This window comes from Mesoplodon densirostris, chromosome 5 (assembly GCF_025265405.1).
Source record: "Mesoplodon densirostris isolate mMesDen1 chromosome 5, mMesDen1 primary haplotype, whole genome shotgun sequence".
In the NCBI taxonomy this organism is placed as follows: Eukaryota; Metazoa; Chordata; class Mammalia; order Artiodactyla; family Ziphiidae; genus Mesoplodon; species Mesoplodon densirostris.
In genome coordinates, this window is record NC_082665.1 from 141,164,569 (window position 1) to 141,187,001 (window position 22,433).

Below are 22,433 nucleotides of genomic sequence, written 5' to 3' on the forward strand. Positions count from 1 at the left end.
TGTTTTGCTGGTTTGGATTTGGGGTAAGTGAAAATTGTTTGACTTGTGCAAAGTGAAGAATCAAAACAGATAAGCTCATCAGATGGTGACTGATAAAGCTATAGCTACAACTTTAAACCTCAGGAAAAGATTCAGCCCTGCACCTCCTCGCAGGACAACCTGGTGCGGCAGCCTGGCCACTCCCACCCTGTTCACTGAAACACAGCTCTCTCTCTATCTCTGTCTGTCTAAAAACAATGGGAACTAGTACATTACAGGGACCTGAAACTGTAGAGCAAAATCTTACTTTCTTTCCACTCTGCTCATATCTACCTACTAGGGCTCCGATTGTGGATAAGATCGTGGGATATATTTTCTGTTTAGTGATTTCCCTTCCCTTCTAGAACTGGGGGAGTGGAGGGCACAATAAATTAGGCATTGCGTTTAACCAGAAGGTGTCTTTTCCTTGTCATCAGGTGCAAAAACAGGACATGATCTTATGACTTAAGTGCAAGACTCAGCCACCGCAACGACAGTTTCTCTTATTTCTTGCAGTTGTGACACCACTAAAAGTTTCCCATTAAAATTTAAATTAAAAAATTTTTAAATTTAATAATGACACCATTAAATTTTTCTCATTAAAAGTCTCTTCCTCTGGGCTTCCCTGGTGGCGCAGTGGTTGAGAGTCCGCCTGCCGATGCAGGGGACACGGGTTCGTGCCCTGGTCCGGGAGGATCCCACATGCCGTGGAGCGGCTGGGCCCGTGAGCCATGACCGCTGAGCCTGCGCATCCGGAGCCTGTGCTCCGCAACGGGAGAGGCCATAACAGTAAGAGGCCCGCATACCGCAAAAAAAAAAAAAAAAAAAAAAAGTCTCTTCCTCCTGAATTTCAGGAACATTACACTTCTGCTTTACATGGCGCTCTTTGTCCTTCCTCCCTTTCAGTTTCTTTAAGGGAAGGATACAGTACCCACACTCATTAAGTACCGGTGTCTCTCATTTCCATGCTTGACCCATTCCTCATGCTGCAAATTCAGTGGTGTGGGCCTGTTTCTATAACATCAATTACTGTTCATATGTCAAGTTCTCTCAACAGGTAGGTAGGAATATCTTAACTACCTACCCATTGTCTCTACTTTGATGTCCCACAGCCATGTCACACTCAACAAATCTAGCTAAACTCGACTCCTATTCTCATTCTGTGATGTCTATACGTATGCAGTAGCATCTATCCAATTGTTCAAAATGGAGACATTCCCCATTCCCCCAAAGGGAACGGGAAATAATCCCCTTCCCTTTCTCTCCCCAAAATCTGTAGTCACCAAGCAGCATCTGTCCTTTTATTTTTTTTTTTCCCATCCTTGGAATTCATCTCCTCCTTTCTAACTTCACTAAACACCATCTCACTATTTTTTTCAGGATAGTATCTTTGTCACTAAAATTATCTCCTTTCTTCTCCTACTCTACAAATCATTCTTCTCCCTGTCACAATTCAGTCTTTCTAAAACAAGAGCCTAACAGAGTCTTTTTCATACTTAAAATTATATCATACTTCAATCCAGTCTCCAAGATCAAACCCAATCTCTTCAGCACAGTGTATGACCTTTTACTTATGGTTCCTGCCCAACCTTTCCAGAATTGGTTAGTTTGGATGATGATAGCTTCTATAACAAATTTTAATGGCTTTTATTAATACAACTTTCTTTTTCTTTCCCATAACTATCAAGGTGAGAGTTTCTTGTCTCTGGGCAGCTTTCGTTCACACAGTGTTTCAGGGCCACAAAAGCCTCTGTTTTGTAGTTCTGTCATCCCTTAGGGTCTCAGCGTCTTCTGCATCAAGCCAATGGGAAGGAAACAGTATGGTGAAGGCTCACCTAGTGCTTAAGATTCTTAGTTTGGAAGTAATACCTTTGTTTCTACTCACACTCTGTTGGCTGAAATTCAGTCATATGGCCAAATGGTAGCTGGCCACTTGTCAGCAGTAGTTCTATACCAAGGAAGAAGGAACACAAATTTTGGCGAACAGCTCATTTTCTCTGCGTCAACATCAAAAGTCTCCTTCCGTTCCCTATCTTGCTCCCTCTTGCATGGTAGCCATACTTAACCCTCATACTCCTGAAATACACTATGGCATCCCTTGGCATATGTTTTTGCTGCCTTCTGCTCATGTCTATCTTCTATTCACCTTTAAAAATGCAGCTGAGAAATCTTTTTGGGTAGAAAGCCATTACAGAATTCTTATTTCTGGATTAATATCCTTCCTATGTGTTCTATATTTTTTTGTTGCAATAGGTGCTTGGAAAATCTTGATAGACTCAGTTATGTACATTATAAGTTCAAAAATGTTCATCTCTCTTCTCAGTGGGACCTAAAAAATATGACTGTTGAAAATGAAACCTGACTCATTTGGAGCGATTCTTTTTTTTTTTTTTTTTTTTTTTTTTGCGGTATGTGGGCCTCTCACTGTTGTGGACTCTCCCATTGCGGAACACAGGCTCCAGACGCGCAGGCTCAGCGTCCATGTCTCACGGGCCCAGCCGCTCCGCGGCACGTGGGATCTTCCCAGACCGGGGCATGAACCCGTGTCCCCTGCATCGGCAGGCGGACTCTCAACCACTGCGCCACCAGGGAAGCCCTGGAGCGATTCTTATTACAAATTTATGAAAATATTTTTGGTAAAGTAAAAGGATTTATGATTTTATAAATAGCTGTTATCATACAACTGGTAATATACAATTTGTTAAACAGGAGCTTTTTGTGTGTTTTTAATCTTAAGTGAAAACCTGTAGAAGATGGTATAAAAATCTTTTGCTTAATAACACTCACTTCCTTATTTTTCTGAAGAGACACCAGACAGCATCTCTCAGCTTCCTTTGAAGTTAGGTGTGGCCATACAATTGAGGTCTGACCAAGGAAATGTGGACAGAAATGATGTATCTCAATTTCAGATTCGGCCCATAAAAACCTCTCATATGCAACCAACTTCTTTCCCCTGCAGACTTAGTGTCAAAGCCCAGAAAAATCTCGAAAGCCATATGTTAAAGATGTCAGTGTTTCCATGAGCCTGGGTCCTTGAGTGATGCTGTAAAGCAGAGACCCCGGCCTACCAAAAGGGAACACCTCCATTTGGCTGTTATGTCGTGGAAAAAAAAAAAAAAAAAACTTTTATTATGTTATGTCATTGAAGTTTTGAGGTTGATAATGCCACCAGCATTATCCCAAATTATACAGCCCAGTGTTGATGACTAAAGAATTCATGTTTGGTGATCTCCTGGAAAATTAAAAATCTTTGCTAACATTAATATTTCAAAATAGAGAAATTTGCCTGACCAATGGTGAGCCTGAGGCACTCAGATGTCAGGACCTTCTCCTGCTTCTTCCCATGAAACCCTATTGTACCAATTTCACCTTGGGGCTGAGGCACTCTCTTGGAGCTATCGGCTACAGCAGTTGACCTAAACAAGAAAACAAACAGCAAAAAAAGAGGATTTTGGAAAGAATATATTAAGATTCTTGGTGGTACAATGCTAAGATTATTTTTAAAGTAACTTAAAATAGCTTAAACAAAAAGAAAGAATCATGAAGAGCTATAACCATGGTGCAAAATTATAAAGACATAAACCCCACCATGCAGAAAAGGACAGCAGTACAGAATCCTGTTTAGTTTTAGTACGAAATCAGATGAAAAACAAAATAAATACTCTTGCTGAGTCCATAACCACAAGCCAGCTTACACATAACAAGTCATCTGGACCTATGTAAGTCAGGGTCAGTGCTGTGGCGCAAAGGGGTCATTATGTTCTTGAGATCGTTCCACAATTCCTATGTGTGTGTGTGTGTGCTTGTGTGTGTATGTAAGTGTGTATACATGTATGTGTGTAGGTACATACATTTGTATGTGTGTATACAGAAATATATATATATATATATATATATATACACACACATATATATATAAAATTAGGCAGGAATGCTTTTCTCGAAGTCCTCAAGAAGATTTTTCCTCAGCCAAATCTGAGAAATATGCCCACGTGTGCACCAATCACAGGCAAAGGAGACAGGCCGGTGTCAATATAATTGTCTACCAATGAAAATTCATACTTTGGGTTAGGACCCTTGTTCCATGAACACATTGCTCCCTAATACGTAACCAAAATAGGATTCCCTTACCAACTGGTTCTCAAAGTGAAGTCCATGGACCAACATTATCAGCACCACATGTGAACTTATCAGAAAAGCACATTCTCAGGCTCCATCCCAAACCTACTGATTCAGAAAAACTGAAGATAGGGCTTCACAAATGGAGTTTTAACAAGAATTTCTGGTGCTTCCGATGCACATTAAAATTTGAGACCCACTACTTTACCATATAAAAGTAGATACTGAGTTTTGGGTAGGCAACTAATTGTTTATGCTATACCTAGATATTTTCTAATTAAAGATATTTTCTAATTAAAAGTACTTTTCTTGGGCTTCCCTGGTGGCGCAGTGGTTGAGAGTCCACCTGCCAATGCAGGGGACACGGGTTCGTGCCCAGGTCCGGGAAGATCCCACATGCCACGGAGCGGCTGGGCCCGTGAGCCATGGCCGCTGAGCCTGCGCGTCCGGAGCCTGTGCTCCGCAACGGGAGAGGCCACAACAGTGAGAGGCCCGCGTAACGCAGCAAAAAAAAAAAAAAGTACTTTTCTTTAGAGATCATAATAAAATGAAAGCAAATACAGTTAAAACAAAACAAACAAAAAACCAAAGATATAAAAAGCACAAGAAGAACAAGAAAATGTTAATGTACAGAGGGGAATAAAATCTTAACATGTTTGAGAAAATGGAAAGAGGCAGATGTGGTAACTATTTTATAACAGGAAATTATAACGTGTGTATAGACAGATGTAAGAATAAAGAGATCCAACTTACTACCACAGAATCCCAGAGAGACTGAGGACTTAGTGATTTCAAGTAAAAGGGAGAATAAAGTTGAAAATTAAAGATCAAAATGAGAAATGCTTGAAAGTCTATATTCACAGGTCTATTCACCAACCCTCATTCACTATCGCCATGGAGAGAACGTGGCAATGGTATATACCACCCTAAGCAAGGTGTAAGAGCTTTCTTCTGTTTAAAAGATAACAGAAACTTCTAGAGATTCAAAAACAATATTCATGGAGGAGGAGAGGTTGAAAAAAAAAACATTGAAAATGGAAGGTACTGGACCTCTACAGTCTTCCTATTCCTTCTGCAGCAGATATCAGCAGTCAGAAAGCTAAACGGCAAGGTACATATCACTTCTTTTCTCCATATCCAGCTTTGTTTGGAAGATCATGTGTTACTTTGGTAAATAAAAATTTTACTAGAAAAACACCAATGAATCCTCCAGTTCAACAAATATTTTCTTACTGCGCCAGTTTGCCAGTAGGGGGCGCTGGAAAGAGTAAACATGCTAAACACATCTGGTTGATTGGACGCTTCAAAGGAGTTAACATCGTTTAGTGGAAAGAGAGAGACAGAGAGCGAGAGAGAAACAGAAAAGACACCATACAGAAAAACAAGTTTGACTCGCCCTCGTTTGTACTCTGTACCGCCTCCTGCTTCCTGGCTTGAAAGCAATGGGAATCTAAGGGACAGAAGTCGGTCAAGGCCGAGGTAAAGGAAGTTCCCCCGAGCCGGGCAGCCAGAGTCCACCCCGGAGGCGGCCACTCCCCTGTTAATGACCAAGTTCCAGCTGGTTTCGACCTCCCAGTTCCTTGCGGCCCTAAACCTCAGAACCAAAGTTTTTGGAGCCTCTCCAGGGGTCAGAAAGGGAGCTGCCAGTCTCTCGGCGCTGCACCGGGGCGGCGGTCCCGCCTCCAGGTCTCAAGCCTCCCGCAGCGATGCGGAAGCGCCAGCCCGGGGACGAGGGCGGGAATCCCCTTTGTAACTCAGGATCTAGGAAACGAAACCAGAGGCCATGGGTTTCGTCACCGAGGTCTCTCGGAGGCCTCTTTCCTGGTAACTTCAGGGAAGGTTGTGTAAGGAGCACTCTTGACCGGCAAGGGTCGGAAGCCGAGCATCGGCCCCGCGCCCGGGTTCCCCGAGCTCGTCTCACCGCAGGCAGAGCCGGAGCTGCGGCGGCCACAGGTTGGTGGGCGGCGTGCTCGGCCTCCTCCCGCGGGCGCCGGCCGCGGGGCTGGCGCGGGTTCCCAGCCCGGGCGGGGGGCACTGGGGGGCTGCTTGGGAGCGAGGGGCGCGAGGGCCGGCGGGCTGCGTTTGCGCTGAGGTTGGGGGCGGAGTGGGGGGGCTCGGGCCCCAACGGCCTTGGGAAGCGACCGCAGAAACCGACTATGGACTCAGCAGGGGGCCCGGCTGACCTAGTCCTATCCCGGCCGTCCCAGGACCTTTCCAAGGCCAAGGTGTTTTCTGCCTGAAACCGCCTTGTAGGTTCGAATGCGCTTAGTCCATCTCTTAATAGCGCGGAGCTGCGCTGGATCATGGCCAGAACCTGGGCTCAGCGGTATCTGCGAGCACTTAGGGGTATTCAGAGGGACGATTAATAGATCTGCTAGCTGTCGTTGAACCGTCAGTATTAATGAGGAGTGTGGCTGGAGCCAAAACTATACTGGGCACCCTGGGACACACACCAGAAGAATTGGGAAGACAGGCGGTTTATCACATAGAGGCTAAAGCCATTAGCTCAGGAGTCCACCTGCCTGACTTGAACTTGCCTCTACTACTTAATATCTGTGGACTCCCAGGCAGTTTCTTCCTACATGTTCCTTCCTTGGCTCATCTGTGAAACTGGGTAACGATCAAAAGTTACAAGAGTTATTAGAGTGTGACGTATACCTTTGTCTGGCACTGCAGAGTGTACTCAATAAACGTTAGATTTATTACTTTAAATATTTGAGCAAGCCCCTGCTCCTCCAAGCTCACTGTCTGGTTCCCATGTGGTTTTATTTAGACAGCTATTCCAGCAAGTCCTGGAATGGCCACTTCCCAGTTCCAGGACCAGGAAGTCAGTGTTTCTCCTAGTTGAGCAATTTGAGATACATGGTTAGTGCAAGTGTCACTTGCTTAGTGTGAAGTATCAGGAGATTCAGGGTCCCCTTGTTCTTCCTGGAGCTTCCTTAACAACGGAACTTTCTCTTAATACCACCCTGGCGAGTATGACAATTGTAGGGCTTTGAACACTGAGCAAACACAAGGAAATGAAAAATAAATGAAAAGGGAAGTGGGTGGGTTTCTGCAGTTGGCTAGAAGTGTCACATGAAACAGGTGAGTCATAGATTAGCCAGCCTTCACATCTGTAAGGTAACTGTCCTTTCTGACTGAAGGGAGTGAAATAATACTGTACACAACTATTGAATCAGCAAGCACCAATTAAGTGTCTTGTCCTGACAAGCCGTGCTCTGGCCTTTGAGAGCTTAGACAGGAAACCTGTAAGAACTGTTCCCTGTTCACCTGTCCATCCTCTGGTCCAGTGATCTCTCTCTCCTTCTGTGCTCTGTGACCCACAGATCTTTATTCCCTTGAATGAGCCAAGCTCCCTCCCTCCAGCCTCAGGACTGCTACCTATGCAGTTCCCCCTGCCTCTAATGCCTCACCCCATCCAAATACACACCTCCATAGCCTAGCTGATTTTAAACTGCCTTTGGCTCTCAGATCTGACTTTCTGACAACCCCAGTACACTATCTAAATTAGTGCCTCCATAACTCTTTTTATAGGACCATTATTTTTATTCATAGCGCTAGTATTTACAATAATATATTGTTAATTGTCTGCCATTTTGTTCCAGTGATTGTTATAGTGCCTTACGTGCTCTATGCCTCCAAGCAATGTTCCTTGGAAAGAGGCACAAACGTTATAGTGAGTGACTATTTACAGACATATTTATATGTGTATATGTGCATTTATATATGTGTACATGAGTGTGTATACTCCGCATTTTCTTTAATAGTGCTAAATTTAAAAAAAAACCAAAGCATTGTAGTTAAGCAGTGCTAACTATTGTGCTTTACGTTTTACAAATTTTGAAAATACTAAGTACTTACAAAAAGCTCTTGCCTGGCCTAGTAAAAAAACAGATAGCCAGCAATAAATTTGAAATTCCTGCTCTCTGCCTTACATAAGAAAGACACCATAAAGATAGTCTCTTAACAAATTTCACTGAAAGTTGGCGATTTGGGATAATGTGTTGTTGTTGTTTTTTTTCAGTGAGTCAAGGACATGACTGCAAAGGAAATGAATCGTGAATCATTCATATGAGCTACTTACTGAGCTGTATGACATTAAGTAACCATTAACCTCTCTGGCCTTAGTTTCCTCCTTTTTAAGGAAAGGAAACAACACAAATTTGTGAGGGAGCTCTCAGTTGTCAGGAAAGGCTTTTCAGGAGTAATAAAGCAACCAAACTAGGATAGCTGACATAAAGATTAGTTTATGTGTCTTTGTTCTCTTTGCTTTAGTTGCTAGTTTTGTACAACACTTGACCACCTCTCAGTTGGTCCCAGCTGATGAAATGTCTACGTTGTTCTTCAAGGTTTACTATGAAATGCTATCCCAATGTGGTTCTGAGCATATTTGTTTTGATTTCTTGAATCTAAAATACAGAAGTGGTATTTTATAGGCAGAGTCTCTCTTATCAGGTTCCCTGCACTGATGATGACCTCAGCCACCCCACTTCGGTGCCCCGTCTTGGACATACGTGTACTGGTATACTCAAATCCTCACCAACACCTTGGCCACCTATTTGTGTGAACCCATCTGTTTTTGCTCTGCTTGTCTTTTACCAAAACCACAGTTCAACAGATGAAGTGCTTTTGACCTTAGGTGTTAACCTTTCTAAATGCATAAAATTTACCTACAAACATAAGCTGAACAACATGGAAATTGCTTGATTTGTGACTTACCTCAGCAAGGGTTGGGTTCTCCGCTAGCTCTGTGTAATTCCTCCCCTCCCCCTAGTCTAGTATCTCATTTTCATTTATTCATAGGAAGTTAGGGATATAGAATTCTGGGATTGTGTTTAGAGCAGTAATGTTTTGTTAAAATAATTAAGGACATATATCTCCATCTTGGGACTCTGAGAAAAACGTTAACTGGCTTGGTTTTTTGCAGTTAAGAAGTAAAATTGGATAAGTAATCCAAATCTAGTTTATGCCTAGTTCATAGGCTTAGTAGTTTCAGGATCTTTCAGAATTAGGGATGTTTCCCCTTTGGGTTGCAGGTTATACTTTAATATTTTTGACGAAATAAGATAGAAATTTCAGGACCCCAAGAGATGGGTCAGAGGGTTTCCTGTAATATGAATTGTGGAGCCACAACTGGATATCACGTGCACTATTTCCCCTTCTCCCAGGTGGTAGAGGTTTATGATTATCTAGTATCCCATAGCACCAATAGAATAGGTCTTAATGGTGTCTGATAGAATAAATTTAACAGATACATGCTTATATGTATAGTATATGATGCCTTAATTTCCTCAGAAGCTCTCATTTAACAAGTTAGGATAAGTGTGTAGTAATCAGATTATAATTTGGAATTCTGTATTTGTCCTGAAGTAATTATGAGTCCAGTGGTACAATGTATAATATGACTTCATTAGAGTTCTTTTTCTTTTAGTACAGGATAAATATGATTTTCTTGCAAGTCTTGCTGTGATTTGTTTCTTACTAGGAGTAGTGGAAGACATTATTTAAAAGTTATCATATTAAATTAATTAACTAATAAGTTAATTCAAACAGGACACACAGCCCGATCATTCCCAAAACTGAGTGATGTTATGTCTTGTAATAAAACCATTAAGTTTGAGGAAACCAAAACATCCTTAAAACAGCAAAGGAGAGCGGACAGGGATGAAGGTGGGGGATGTCTTTAGTCCACAAGTGCGTTATTCTACCTGGCACACATACAGGTTCAACTGTCACTTCACATTTTGCACCAGAGCTTATGACGTAACATTTTTCATGCTTGAGATATTAGGAACTTATGAAAATTCTAAAACCTACAGGAAAATCAGGACCCAGATTATACTGCAGTAGTTTTGCCAACTGGTACTCATCCTCACAAAGCTATAGTTTAAGACTCAAAATAATGTGACCAAGTAGGAAGGAAAGAGTAAATATGAAAAAATGAGCTCTGTTTGAGTCTGTTTCATTTCCTTTCCTTCGATTTCTGTGCAAGGAGAGAATTAGCTCTGGCTTCATGAAAAGTAAATACTCATATTCATAGTTGGTACTTATTCTGCAAGGACTTGGGAACTTATTGTTCCATTGCTTAAGACCCTCCGCCTGTTCCTAATGTGATGCATAGCATTCGTGTATGAATTCCCTCTCTTTCTAGCACATTCTTTATTTCTGACTGGCACTGAATTTCCCAGGCTCAAACAACTAAATGCTAAGAAGAAGTATATTTTAAATTAAAACTAAATTTTTTTCCATCTCAGATGTATAAACTTGCCCTCCAGAAACTATGGAATTTTTTTGCCAGTTCAGTGATTTGTTCACAAAAATAAATTGTTTAATTCTAAAAATTAGACCTCCAGGTATTATTTAGGATTTTTCCTTGAACTGAGTGCCCTTCTGACATTTTAGGCAAGGCAGGAATGACTGAAACAGTAGTCCCTTAAAATTGCTAAGTTGATTGAAGGGCCATATAACATTAAAAAAAAAAACTAATCATATTATGAAGTGATCCTATCAGAAAAAGTAGTTAAGTAAAAACTTGAGCTGTTTAGTCCAGTTTGTTAACTAAGGGATACTACCCATTTCTACTCCAGAAATGGAGTAGTTTTTAAATGTTTTGTGTATGTTAGGGTACTGAAGATAATGGGTATGAATTTTAATATACAGTCTTTGATCACAGAACTGCATGTTGACAAAAGTAATCATGGTCTATTGTTTATAAGAATTTAGTCTCCTTTCTTAGTTGTCCTTCATATGATAGAACATAAAACACAATAATGGCCTTTGAAAACTTTTGGGATGCTTTTGTTACATGTATTTATTAGCTTATTGTTCACCTTCTTGAATAATTGCAGAAAAACATAAATTTTAATCTTTTTGTTCTTTTGTCCTGAGGAGGTCCATAGCACTTGGTTTCTAACCAGTTAATGCTAACAGGGGGTAGTATTGTTCTAAGAAAATCCAGGAAGTAAAATCTGTAACAAAAAACATATTTTTAAATTTATTCCAGGGCCAAGAAAACCCATTACTGAACTCCTTGAGTATATATAATTGAGGTGACTGTAATTGGAATATTCTTAAAAGTTTTACTACATTATTAAATTTTATGCTTATAATAGGCAATGATAAATCGAAAACTTAGAAAAGAAGAGGGATACGGTTTCTTCTTGGGAACACCAGATTTTAGTTAAGGATATGGAAGGATCAGTTGACTTTTATTTACCATTTAGGATAACACAGTAGAAGGAGCTAGTAAAGGGGCAGCAAAAACTGGAGAGGGCCTGGGAAGGGCAGAGCCAATTCATATTAGTGTGTGGGTCGCAGATCAAACAACTGAGTAGCAAGTTTTTGCCTAATGTGTTAATTGTAATTAACAGGCAAATAGGGGTTGGGATTTAAAGTGGAGAGATAGGAAAAGTAGTGACTGGATAATTGTGGGAAAGACTGGGATGGGATCAAGGCAGTAGAAGGCAGAAGTATTGAGTATAATGTTTTTTATCATTATTTTTCTGTAGAAATAAGCAAGACAAAGTTTCAGTTGGATTATCATGGTGTTACAGCTACTATAACCCCTGAGTATATGTGTTTTTTTTGTTTTTTTTTTTGTTTTGTTTTGTTTTTTTTTTGCGGTATGCGGGCCTCTCACTGCTGTGGCCTCCCCCGTCGCGGAGCACAGGCTCCGGACGCGCAGGCTCCGGACGCGCAGGCTCAGCGGCCATGGCTCACGGGCCCAGCCGCTCCGCGGCACATGGGATCCTCCCAGACCGGGGCACGAACCCGTATCCCCTGCATCGGCAGGCGGACTCTCAACCACTTGCGCCACCAGGGAGGCCCCCTGAGTATATGTTTTTAGGCTAAAGTCATGTATTGATACACAAACAGGGGGTCAGGCCTTCTCAAATTTGTTGCTGAAGCTGGGCAGAACATGTCCTCAGGACCTGGAATTTCCAGAGATATTTAAAGCAGTGTGACCTGATAGCTAACGTTTTTCCTTCTCCTGCTGGACCACACCTGCAGCCCAGCCCTACAGCTGGAAGCTGGATTGCATGCTCCCTGTAGATTGTGTAGGTTGGAAGGCTCCAGTTTTTAACTGGAGGGCCTTGGGTTCACAGTGTTTCTGTCTTTCTGCCTCATTGAACCCTCTCTTCCCAAGATTTTTAGAAATTGTCCACCATCCTGGACTGACCTACAACTTGTAAAATCCTACTCAGAAACAGCAGCAGGGAATACAGTCAAGACTGAAGAGTTTAAATTACCAGATTCTGGAAGACTAGATGAATAGAGGAATATCTCATGTGTATATAGTTTCAGAGTATCTTGTTTCAACTGTCATATTTGAATTATATATTTATATCAGGTCTTCTTTTTCAGAACTGTTTAAATGATGGACAAACAAAGTAAGTAATTTAAGTTTTTACTTTCCACCTATAATGTTAAATCTCTTGTTAATGTGTTATTTGTCATAATGTTCTGTTCAGTTTCTGAAAGGATATAATTTGCTTTGTGTTGTTTATGTTCCAGAATCCTAAGTCTGGGCCAGTGTTTTGGCTATAGAGAAGATGTACACAAATATCCATGACCACTAATTTTTCCTTTAAAAATAAAAAAGCCTTAGATAAACCTAAGAAATTTTAGGCTTACTGGGAAATATGTTGTATAATTTATATTACATTTCATCTGAATCAAGTTTCCCTTTTCTATGTGCATTTTATATACAAAAAGATTGTTCCAATCATATTGTTTAACAAACAATGACTTTAATATGCCAGGACATTGTAATAAAATGCTCAGATACATCCCCAATATACATCTCATAAAATACACATGTGAATAGGTTTAAATAAATACAAATCTTTATTTTATGGCTTTTTTTTCAAGAAAATTCTAAATAAGATGAGTATTAACCAAACATGTAACAAAAGACTTTGTCTTTTAAAAAAATCCAAGTTTCTGAAGAGAAAAAAAATCCTATGGGAAAAATAGGGAAAACAAAATCCTGTTTTCTGAAGGATCTCTATTCTTTATGTTTGTTTAGATAGCCAAAGAGATGTTTATCTCTACCACAATGCCAGCCTTGCTACATATACTAGATACTCTTTAGGACCAGAAACCTTGACTTTCCTTCACGAAGTTTCATGATTTTTCTTAATGCTTGCTATACTAATTTAATTTTATTAACAATACTTACTTTACTTTTTAAACATAAATTTATATAGTGTTAAGCTATTTTCTTTGCTACAAAAATAGGATGCTTCCAATCACTTAAAAAAAATCATTGGGTCATGGTGACAATTACCTTTTAACTCTTCAGCTTCCTATATACAAATGCATGTGTATGTATGTATATGTGTGCGTAAATAGAAATAGGATGTATGTATGTATATAAATATATATATATAGAAATAACAATAACTTGTTGACAATATGAAAGTCCTGTGATTTTTTAAGTTATTCTAAGTTGCATTTCACAAATGCAGAAATCCATCCATAATTAATATGCTCTCTGATCTACTTGAGCTCTTGCCCATGCATTTATTTTCTCTTTGTATAAATTCCCCTGGAATTCCTGAAACCAGGATCATTGCTCTGGTACCAAAACCCCAGGGATTATGAGCTCCTAATTTCTTGAATATGTCAACTCCTTGATATGTGTGTGTATTTACTATCGTTTAAACAGTGGTACCTGTTAAGAGGTGCCAAAATGTGACATATCATTTAAGGATGGGTCTTTAAGTCACACTTGCAGTGTGTTTCTGTTGAGTCTGATCCTGTTGAGTCTGATCCTGTTGCTTCCAACTCAGGTTGGGAGTGGGGCTGTGGGTATAGAGCCTCAAGAGCTAGAGAACTAGGAGCTCGGCCACTCACCTGAAGGGATGGTTGGGATGGAATGACTTGTGATATTGCAGAGATGTGTGACAATTCGGGGTATGCTGTGGTGTCTGTACGGGGAAAAGCCCTGACTCAAGTAGAGCGTTCTCTGTTGCCTAAATTTGCAGTGTCCATGGACTCCATTCTGCTGAAGTTATTATGAAGCCAATCATGGAGAAGAAAGGGGGTGGAGGTGGGCAAAACCCAGCCTTCCTGCTGAGATCATATGACTTGAGTTGTCTTTCAAAACCCATGATACATACAGGAAATGAGTCAGATTGAAAGTTTGGTCAACTTTGTCTTCTACACTGTTGCCATTTCCCCATTATTCAAAAATAAACTATTTTGAATTTACAGTTAATAAGCCATAGGGAAGAGACAAGAATATGGTGTAAGTGTAGTGTCCACTAGACCATAAATTCCATGAAGGCAGAGCCAGTGTAGCCAGAGAGCCTAACTGAGGGTGACACAGGAGATGCTAGTACTAAATATTTATTTTCTGGCCAGGGTGGTTGCTAAAAGAATGATTAGAGAAACACAAATATGAAGAACTAGGAAACTCAACCATTTGTACATACATATTAAAGATTATTCAAACTACATTGATTAGCAGATAACAAAAGTTAATATGTTTATTTATTGTAACTAAGTCAGTTATGATTTTTGTAGTTCAAAATCAGTCAAATACTGCGAATTTCCTATAGTTCAGACTTAATGGGGTCGTTCCAGAGTAAGCATAAAAAGGATATTTAAATACTGAATTGCATGTATTATTTTAAATATTTAAAGCATAATTCTTATAGCAACAATTATAGATATCTTTAAAATCACCTATTATCCTTCTATTACCAAACCCACATCCAACTAGGTTCATTTATCTCCTTCTTCACAGTATGTAGTTTTTTTTTTTAACATCTTTATTGGAGTATAATTGCTTTACAATGGTGTGTTAGTTTCTGCTTTATAACAAATTGAATCAGTTATACCTATACATATGTCCCCATATCTCTTCCCTCTTGCGTCTCCCTCCCTCCCACTATCCCTATCCCTGAGAAAACCATAATTCAAAAAGAGTCTATGTAGTTTTGAAACAATCTATTTTTCCTAGTAACAAAATCAGTGTATGGGTGAGAACGAACACTCATCAGGCATATTTGAAAACTAGAAATTCAGCCCCAGTAATTAGCTGTCTATTTTATCAGAAGGGAATTTGTTTGAAACAGGATTCTACTGCAGATTAACTCTGATAACAGGCATAGCTTTTGTTAAGTGAAGAATTCACTTTGTTTCAATACAACACAGGAAAATATAAATGAAATTATTTAAGAACAATGCATTTTTTTTCTGATATGTATTTTTTTAAGAAGATATATGTTTACCTCTCCTTGAATTGCAGATGTGCAAATGAATGATCCTCACCCAGGAACACAGTTGCCAGGTGGGTATCCCCCTGAATATCCTCCGGCAGCTTTCCCAGGTAAAACACTGGCTTAAAGAATAAAAAACCAAAATTTATCAGTTATTGATATTCCCCAAAGGGTATGTGTGTGTGTGTGTGTGTGTGTGTGTGTGTGTGTGTGTCTGTCTGTCTGTCTCTGTGTGTATCTTAGTAGTGTCTTTTACTAAAAGTTCAATAATGAAATTTGCAGCCTAGTTCTGGATTTTTTTCTTTGACTATATGTTATCATAAATATCATTAAAATATTTTTTATTTAGACAGAATAGTAAAAGTGTTGTGTTAATAAAAACAGTAATGAATTGACATTTAGCAAATAAGATATAAGGTTGCACATAAATTAAACCCCAAAATACACATATTAAGTAACAGATTTTATCGATTCTCCATTCGTTCTGAAAATTATGGTCATGCAGTCACATTTAGGAGATTTATCTCTGGGTGTTTTTGAATCATTTATTATCTGGGGTTAATTATGTTAAGTGATTGTCATGCAAAAGAGATGACTGCTTAAGCCTGGAAGCTTCAAGCAATAGAAACATAGCTACCTGGGATAATTCTCATTTTTATTTTGTAACATACAAAAATGTGAAAGCTTTGCTTTTATATACATGCTCAATCCTGCCTTGCCTTTCTAAGAAAAGTAACTGAGTCATATCGCTACATACCAAGTAATATATTATTTCTTTTGAACCACTGCATAGAAGACTTCAGAAATTTTCATTTAGACAAATGCAGTTATCAACATTACCAGAACTTGGGCTTCCCTGCTGGCTCTGTGGTTAAGAATCCTCCTGCCAGTGCAGGGGACATGGGTTCAGGCCCTGGTCCAGGAAGATCCCACATGCCGCGGAGCAACTAAGCCCGTCGTCACACCTACTGAGCCTGCACTCTAGAGCCCGCGAGCCACAACTGCTGAGCCCGTGTGCCACAACTACTGAAGCCCGCGCGCCTAGAGCCCGTGCTCCACAACAAGAGAAGCCACCACAGCGAGAAGCCCTCACATTGCAACGGAGAGTTGACCCCGCTCTCTGCAACTAGAGAAAAGCCCGCGCGCAGTAACAAAGACCCAACGCAGCCAGAAATAAAATAAAAAAAAAAACGTTACCAGAACTTTACCAAATGGCAGGGTTCATGGTGCACCTACATCTGCAAGTAGGCCAGCTACCCACATCTTGAGAGACCATCCTGAGGACTTAGGATCAAAAGGAGTCTTGTTTGGCCAGAAGGGTGTATGCATTTTTTTTTTTTTTTTTTTTTTTTGCGGTACGCGGGCCTCTAGCCTGTTGTGGCCTCTCTCGTTGCGGGGCACAGGCTCTGGATGCGCAGGTTCAGCGGCCATGGCTCACGGGCCCAGCCGCTCCACGGCATGTGGGATCTTCCCGGACCGGGGCACGAACCCGCGTCTCCTGCATCGGCAGGCAGACTCTCAACCACTGCACCACCAGGGAAGCCCAAAGGGTGTATGCATTTTTTATTCTACTCTGAGCAAACAAATCTGTTTAGGAGCTAAATGGCTTGTTAGTTGTCTAGCCAGAAACCTCTCAGTGGAGCCTGGATCTCATCCAGATGTTTGCATTTAAACGAATGAGAGGTAGAAAGACTCTCAAGGCTCTAAGATGATAGTTCTCAAAGGTGCCTATACTTAAGTATTACTTGTAAACTGCTGAAAACACTAGTACCAGGGCACTATCCCAGGAAAACTGAAACAGAAGCTCTGGTTGTGGGACCCCAGGATTGGTAATTTTTTAATTTCGCAGGTGATTCTAAGGTGCAGCCAGGGCTGAGAACTGCTGCTCTCAATTTTTAAATGGTTGGTGTTTGAAGACTTATTAGGAAGTCTATAGTATGCACCCAAGACACTTGGAGGATATTTTAATCCACCCATGGCTAAATAATAGTAGGCGATACATAATTAAGTTATAATCAGACTTGAGAGTTTGTGAGAAAAATAGCTCAAATTTATTTCTCAAGTAGAAGGCCAGTATAGCACAGGTCTTTTATGACAATGATGCTAACAATAGTGATAGATTAAAACTGAGAGTTTGTTGTGCCTAATGTGAATTAACTCATTTAATTCTCAGACAATATTATGGGGTAAATACTATTAATTATCCCCATTATGCAAGTGGGAAAACCAGCATAGAGAGGCTGGATCAGGCTTCAAGTTCTGGCTTCTGTACTTAATAGTTGTGTTGTGGTTTTAAGCAAGTTGCTGTACCTCCAAGCCTCAGTTCTTATCTATAAAATGGGCATAATATTTTCTAATTCAGGCGTTTTGGAGATTAAATGAGAGTATGTGTAAAGCAACTAGCACAATGCTTTACAATTAATAAATGACAAGTATTTGCTGACTATTATATTAATAATATATTAAATCAATTGGGCTTTAGGTAAATGAAATTTTACCTAAATTTCAGGTAATTCTATATGCTTAACCCATTGACTTGGGAAATAATTATCCTCTATAAGAATCTTGTGAAGGTTTAATAATGCTAATAATGTAACCAATTAATTCACATCTCCTCCCCCTCACGGGCTTGCCTGTGGTTTCATCTTTGCACTGTAGTCAGTGATGTTTAAAAATAGTTATCTGGGGCTTCCCTGGTGGCGCAGTCGTTGGGAGTCCGCCTGCCGATGCAGGGGACACGGGTTCGTGCCCTGGTCCGGGAAGATCCCACGTGCCGTGGAGCAGCTGGGCCCGTGAGCCATGGCCGCTGGGCCTGCGCGTCTGGAGCCTGTGCTCCACAATGGGAGAGGCCACAGCGGTGAGAGGCCCGCGTACCACAAAAAAAAAATAAAAAATAAAAAATAAAATAAAAATAGTTATCTGTTAATATTACAGACAGTACCCAATGGGTACATCATTGGCTTCCTTTTGCTTTCAGGATAAAGACCAAAGTGCTTAGTTTGGTCCACCAAACCCAAGGGGCTCCCCTGCCTTCTCCTTCTCTGTCTCTTAAGACTGTCTCTCCTGTTCAGGTAGACTGGCCATTTTGCAGATTTTTAAATGCCCTGTGTTTGTTACTATCCCAGGGCTTCTTTCTGAAATATTCATTCCCTGCTGCCCACCTACTCAACTCCTTTGTATCCCTCAGATCTCAGCTGACGGTGGTTCTCAGGGAGGCTGTCCCAACTCCCTCCCTCTGTCTGTCCCCATCTAAACACCTTCCTTTGGCACATAAAACCCTGGTCCCTCCCTTCGAAGCGCTTGTCTCTGATTTTAGTTAATCACTTACTGACACTGGTGTTGTAGATCCCTAGAATAAGGGTGAGTGTAAAATTCTCTCTCCCATTAGGCAATGAGGGCAGGGGTTGCATTTGTGTTTCCCATTTTAAATCCATAATGCATAAAGCGCTTGGTACTCCTAAAAACTTTGCAAGATATCACACAGATCATGGAACTCAGTCTTCTGTTTAAAATCCCTAAAGCCCGTCAATCACACTTGGAATTAAATCCAAACTCCTTATTAAGGGGCTCTCAAGATGAATTGATCCTACTTCTTTACTGACAGCTGTTTCTGTGCTTCCTCTCCCTTATAATGTCCCTCTCTTTCTCAAACATGTCAGATTTATTCCTAAAGTCAGATATTTTGTATTTGGTATTCCTGCCTCCTGGAATATTTCTTACCATATCTTCACACACACTTTTTCCCTTCTCAACTTTTAGGTGTCAACCATAAATTTTATCTATCTAAAGTAACTGGTTGATACCTTGCCCTTTTCCCCATGTATTTTCTCCATCAGGTCAATCTGAAATCTTTTTTTTTAAATTTATTTTCTGTCTCCTAGAAGTTGCCTCTAAGCTCCCTGAGAGCAGGTTGCCTTGTTGATAGCTGTATCCTCTGATTCTAGACCCAATCACATTATAGATCATCTGTAAATATTTATTCATTTAAGAGGGAGTAAATTATAAAACTATATTTAAAAGACATTGCTATGAGATTTAGTCTGTCTTCTGAGTCTTACTTTTTATTGGTGTATGTATTTTGTCATCAGTATTCCACTTAAAAGTATTTACAATTTTCCTGCTCTAAGTGTTAAATTTTGCATAGCCTTAACTTAAAATATTGTGGGACACAGTTCTTTGCAACTACATCCTCCATTCCTATGGAACAGCTACTCTGCAGACTATTCATTTAAGTTATAAAGTTATGAAGTGTCATATTTGTAATCACAAATTCATGTGGAATAGAGTACATACTCATTTCTTCCTCTACTGTGCTTAATAAGTACTTGAGACAATTTTGCCTACTATAAGGTTTTACCTTCCTTGGTTCTCAAACTGTATTTTCCAGAGAGCTTAGGGTGCCGAACTGTGAAATTTACATTTGTAACCTAATATCATACCCTTTTTTTTTTTTCATGTGGAGGGTTTTAGGAATGGAGTACACCATGGGTTAAAACTTCAGGCAAATTGTTAACCCAGAGGAGTATCTGGGCAGTACTGGAAGGAATGACATACCCTTACCACTATACTAGGGTTTCTCAACAAAGGCACTACAATATTTCAGGATGGATAATTCTTTTTTTTTTTCAGGGCACTGCTCTGGTCCTTGTCGGATATTTAGCAGCATCCCTGGCTTCTACCCACCAGATGCCAGTATCCCCTTCCCTTCAATTATGACAGCCAGAAGGGTCTCCAGACCTTGCCAAATATACCATGAGGGGACAAAACCACTATCAGTTCTATACAGATAAGAAATGTCACATGTTGGAATTCTAGAAATATCATTTTTTACAGGGTGGTTTGGTCCTAGAAATGCTGACTCAAAGCCTTTATTCTGGACTTTCTACTCAATGCCATCCCTCTTTTCCAGGAAGCCATTCCAGAATTTTTACGTACCTGACTCTAGATCATTGTTGACTTTCTTTCACTTTATTAGATTTCAAGCATATTTTCACCTGAGTTTTGAACGATAAGGGTAAGGCTGTGGGGCAACTGTAAACACAGCCTAAAACCCTCAGAATAGGAGTGGACCTGAAACCACAGGTATTTCATTGAAAAATCACTGAGAGAGAAAAACACAAGCTTCTTAGAAACAGGATTTCTAAGTAGAAATTGTAGTTTGTAGATAGCTGGGGTGATCCTAAAAGAGTTGAAGTTTGCATTTTTCTCTGCAGTTACAAATAATTTCACATGTTCATATTTCAGGGCCTCCAGGATATACTGGCTATCCTGGCACCCAGGCTGGCTATTCTGGCACCCAGGCTGGCTATCCAGTCCCGCCAGCTGGCTATTCAGGTGCTGGCCCAGTCGGCTTTCCTGTCCCATACCAACCAATGACTAGTCAGCCAGGCGCGCCTGCAGGGGTACCATGGATGCCAGCACCACCACCTCCATTAAACTGTCCACCCGGATTGGAATATTTGACTCAGGTAATTCAATGCATAAAAGACTCATTAAAAACAAAACTGTGCTTCCAGTTTACTTAATGCGATTAACAATTGACTCATTCACAAAAGTCTGAAATGGTAAAACAATATGTTTTGCTTACAGATTAATTCTTCTAGGTCAGGTTTACTTTTAAAGCAAAATGAAAATGTCTTAGGAAATTGTATTTTCTATGATCTTGAATATAATCTGCAATAATAGCTAATAGCAAACCTTTATTAAGCTTCCAGGCTTTGTTCCTAAGTATGATTCATGTATTTACTCATTTAAATTCTTTTTAAAAAATTCTGTGATATACAAGTGCTATAATTATCACCATTTTACAGAAGAAACTGAGGTCCAGAAAAGTTACATAATTCGCTTAACATCAAAATGCAGAGGAATTGGGAATGGCTTTTTACTTCTGGAACCTTAGTTCTGGATCCTGCCCTTTAATCCCAATACTGAATAATTTCCTAGGAGTTGGAAAGAACCATCAAACTCGATTTAGTGTTGATTTTCCGTAAGTGGTACCAAGAAAGGAGTTATTGATTTGTGTATAATATGACCTACCTTTCATTATAATTAAGAAAATTACATTTTTATGTTCCTTTTGTTCTTTGGAAGACCCAATTTTATTAATGTTACCAATAAGAAAAAAAAATTCCTGGATTTTAATGTACTACATGATAGCTTATCTCAGCAATGTGAGATTTAGTATTTGTGTGCCATTAGAAATCTGGTAGGTTAGTTTTCAGTAAATGAATTGTCTCTCTTGCACTCTCTGCACTAATTTAATTTACCACAATGCACTTGGGCAGCCTATAATATAAGAGTTGTGCACTGTTGGTGGGAATGTAAATTGATACAGCCACTATGGAGAACAGTATGGAGGTTCCTTAAAAAACTAAAAATAGAACTACCATATGACCCAGCAATCCCACTACTGGGCATATACCCTGAGAAAACCATAATTCAAAAAGAGTCACGTACCACAATGTTCATTGCAGCTCTATTTACAATAGCCAGGACATGGAAGCAACCTAAGTGTCCATCAACAGATGAATGGATGAATAAGATGTGGCACATATATACAATGGAATATTACTCAGCCATGAAGAGAAACGAAATTGAATTATTTGTAGTGAGGTGGAGGACCTATAGTCTGTCATACAGAGTGAAGTAAGTCAGAAAGAGAAAAACAAATACCGTATGCTAACACATATATATGAAATCTAAAAAAAAAAAAAAAATGGTTCTGCCGAACCTAGGGGCAGGACAGGATAAAGACACAGACGTAGAGAATGGACTTGAGGACATGGGGAGGGGGAAGGGTAAGCTGGGATGAAGTGAGAGAGTGGCATTGACATATATACACTACCAAATGTAAAATAGCTAGCTAGTGGAAAGCAGCTGCATAGCACAGGGAAATCAGCTTGGTGCTTTGTGTCCACCTAGAGGGGTGGGATAGGGAGGGTGGGAGGGAGACGCAAGAGGGAGCGGATATGGGGATATATGTATACATATGGCTGCTTCACTTTGTTATATAGCAGAAACTAACACACCATTGTAAAGCAATTATACTCCAATAAAGAGGTTTAA

At 40.0% G+C, this 22,433-nt stretch overlaps 1 protein-coding gene across 4 annotated transcripts in view; it reads left to right on the plus strand.

Moving 5' to 3' along the window:
* The first annotated feature begins 5,441 nt into the window (after window positions 1-5,441).
* PLSCR1 (phospholipid scramblase 1) overlaps window positions 5,442-22,433 on the plus strand; it is a 31,619-nt gene continuing 14,627 nt past the window's right edge. The window contains exons 1-4 of one of the 4 annotated variants that reach the window (XM_060099555.1): window positions 5,442-5,616; window positions 12,505-12,530; window positions 15,398-15,478; window positions 20,613-20,836. In XM_060099555.1, coding sequence (XP_059955538.1) covers window positions 12,515-12,530; window positions 15,398-15,478; window positions 20,613-20,836 — 321 coding nt within the window. In that variant the 5' untranslated portion in view covers window positions 5,442-5,616; window positions 12,505-12,514. Of the gene's footprint in view, window positions 5,617-6,000; window positions 6,091-12,504; window positions 12,531-15,397; window positions 15,479-20,612; window positions 20,837-22,433 lie in introns of those variants that run through there. The other 3 variants (XM_060099557.1, XM_060099554.1, XM_060099556.1) reach the window with 3 other exon arrangements.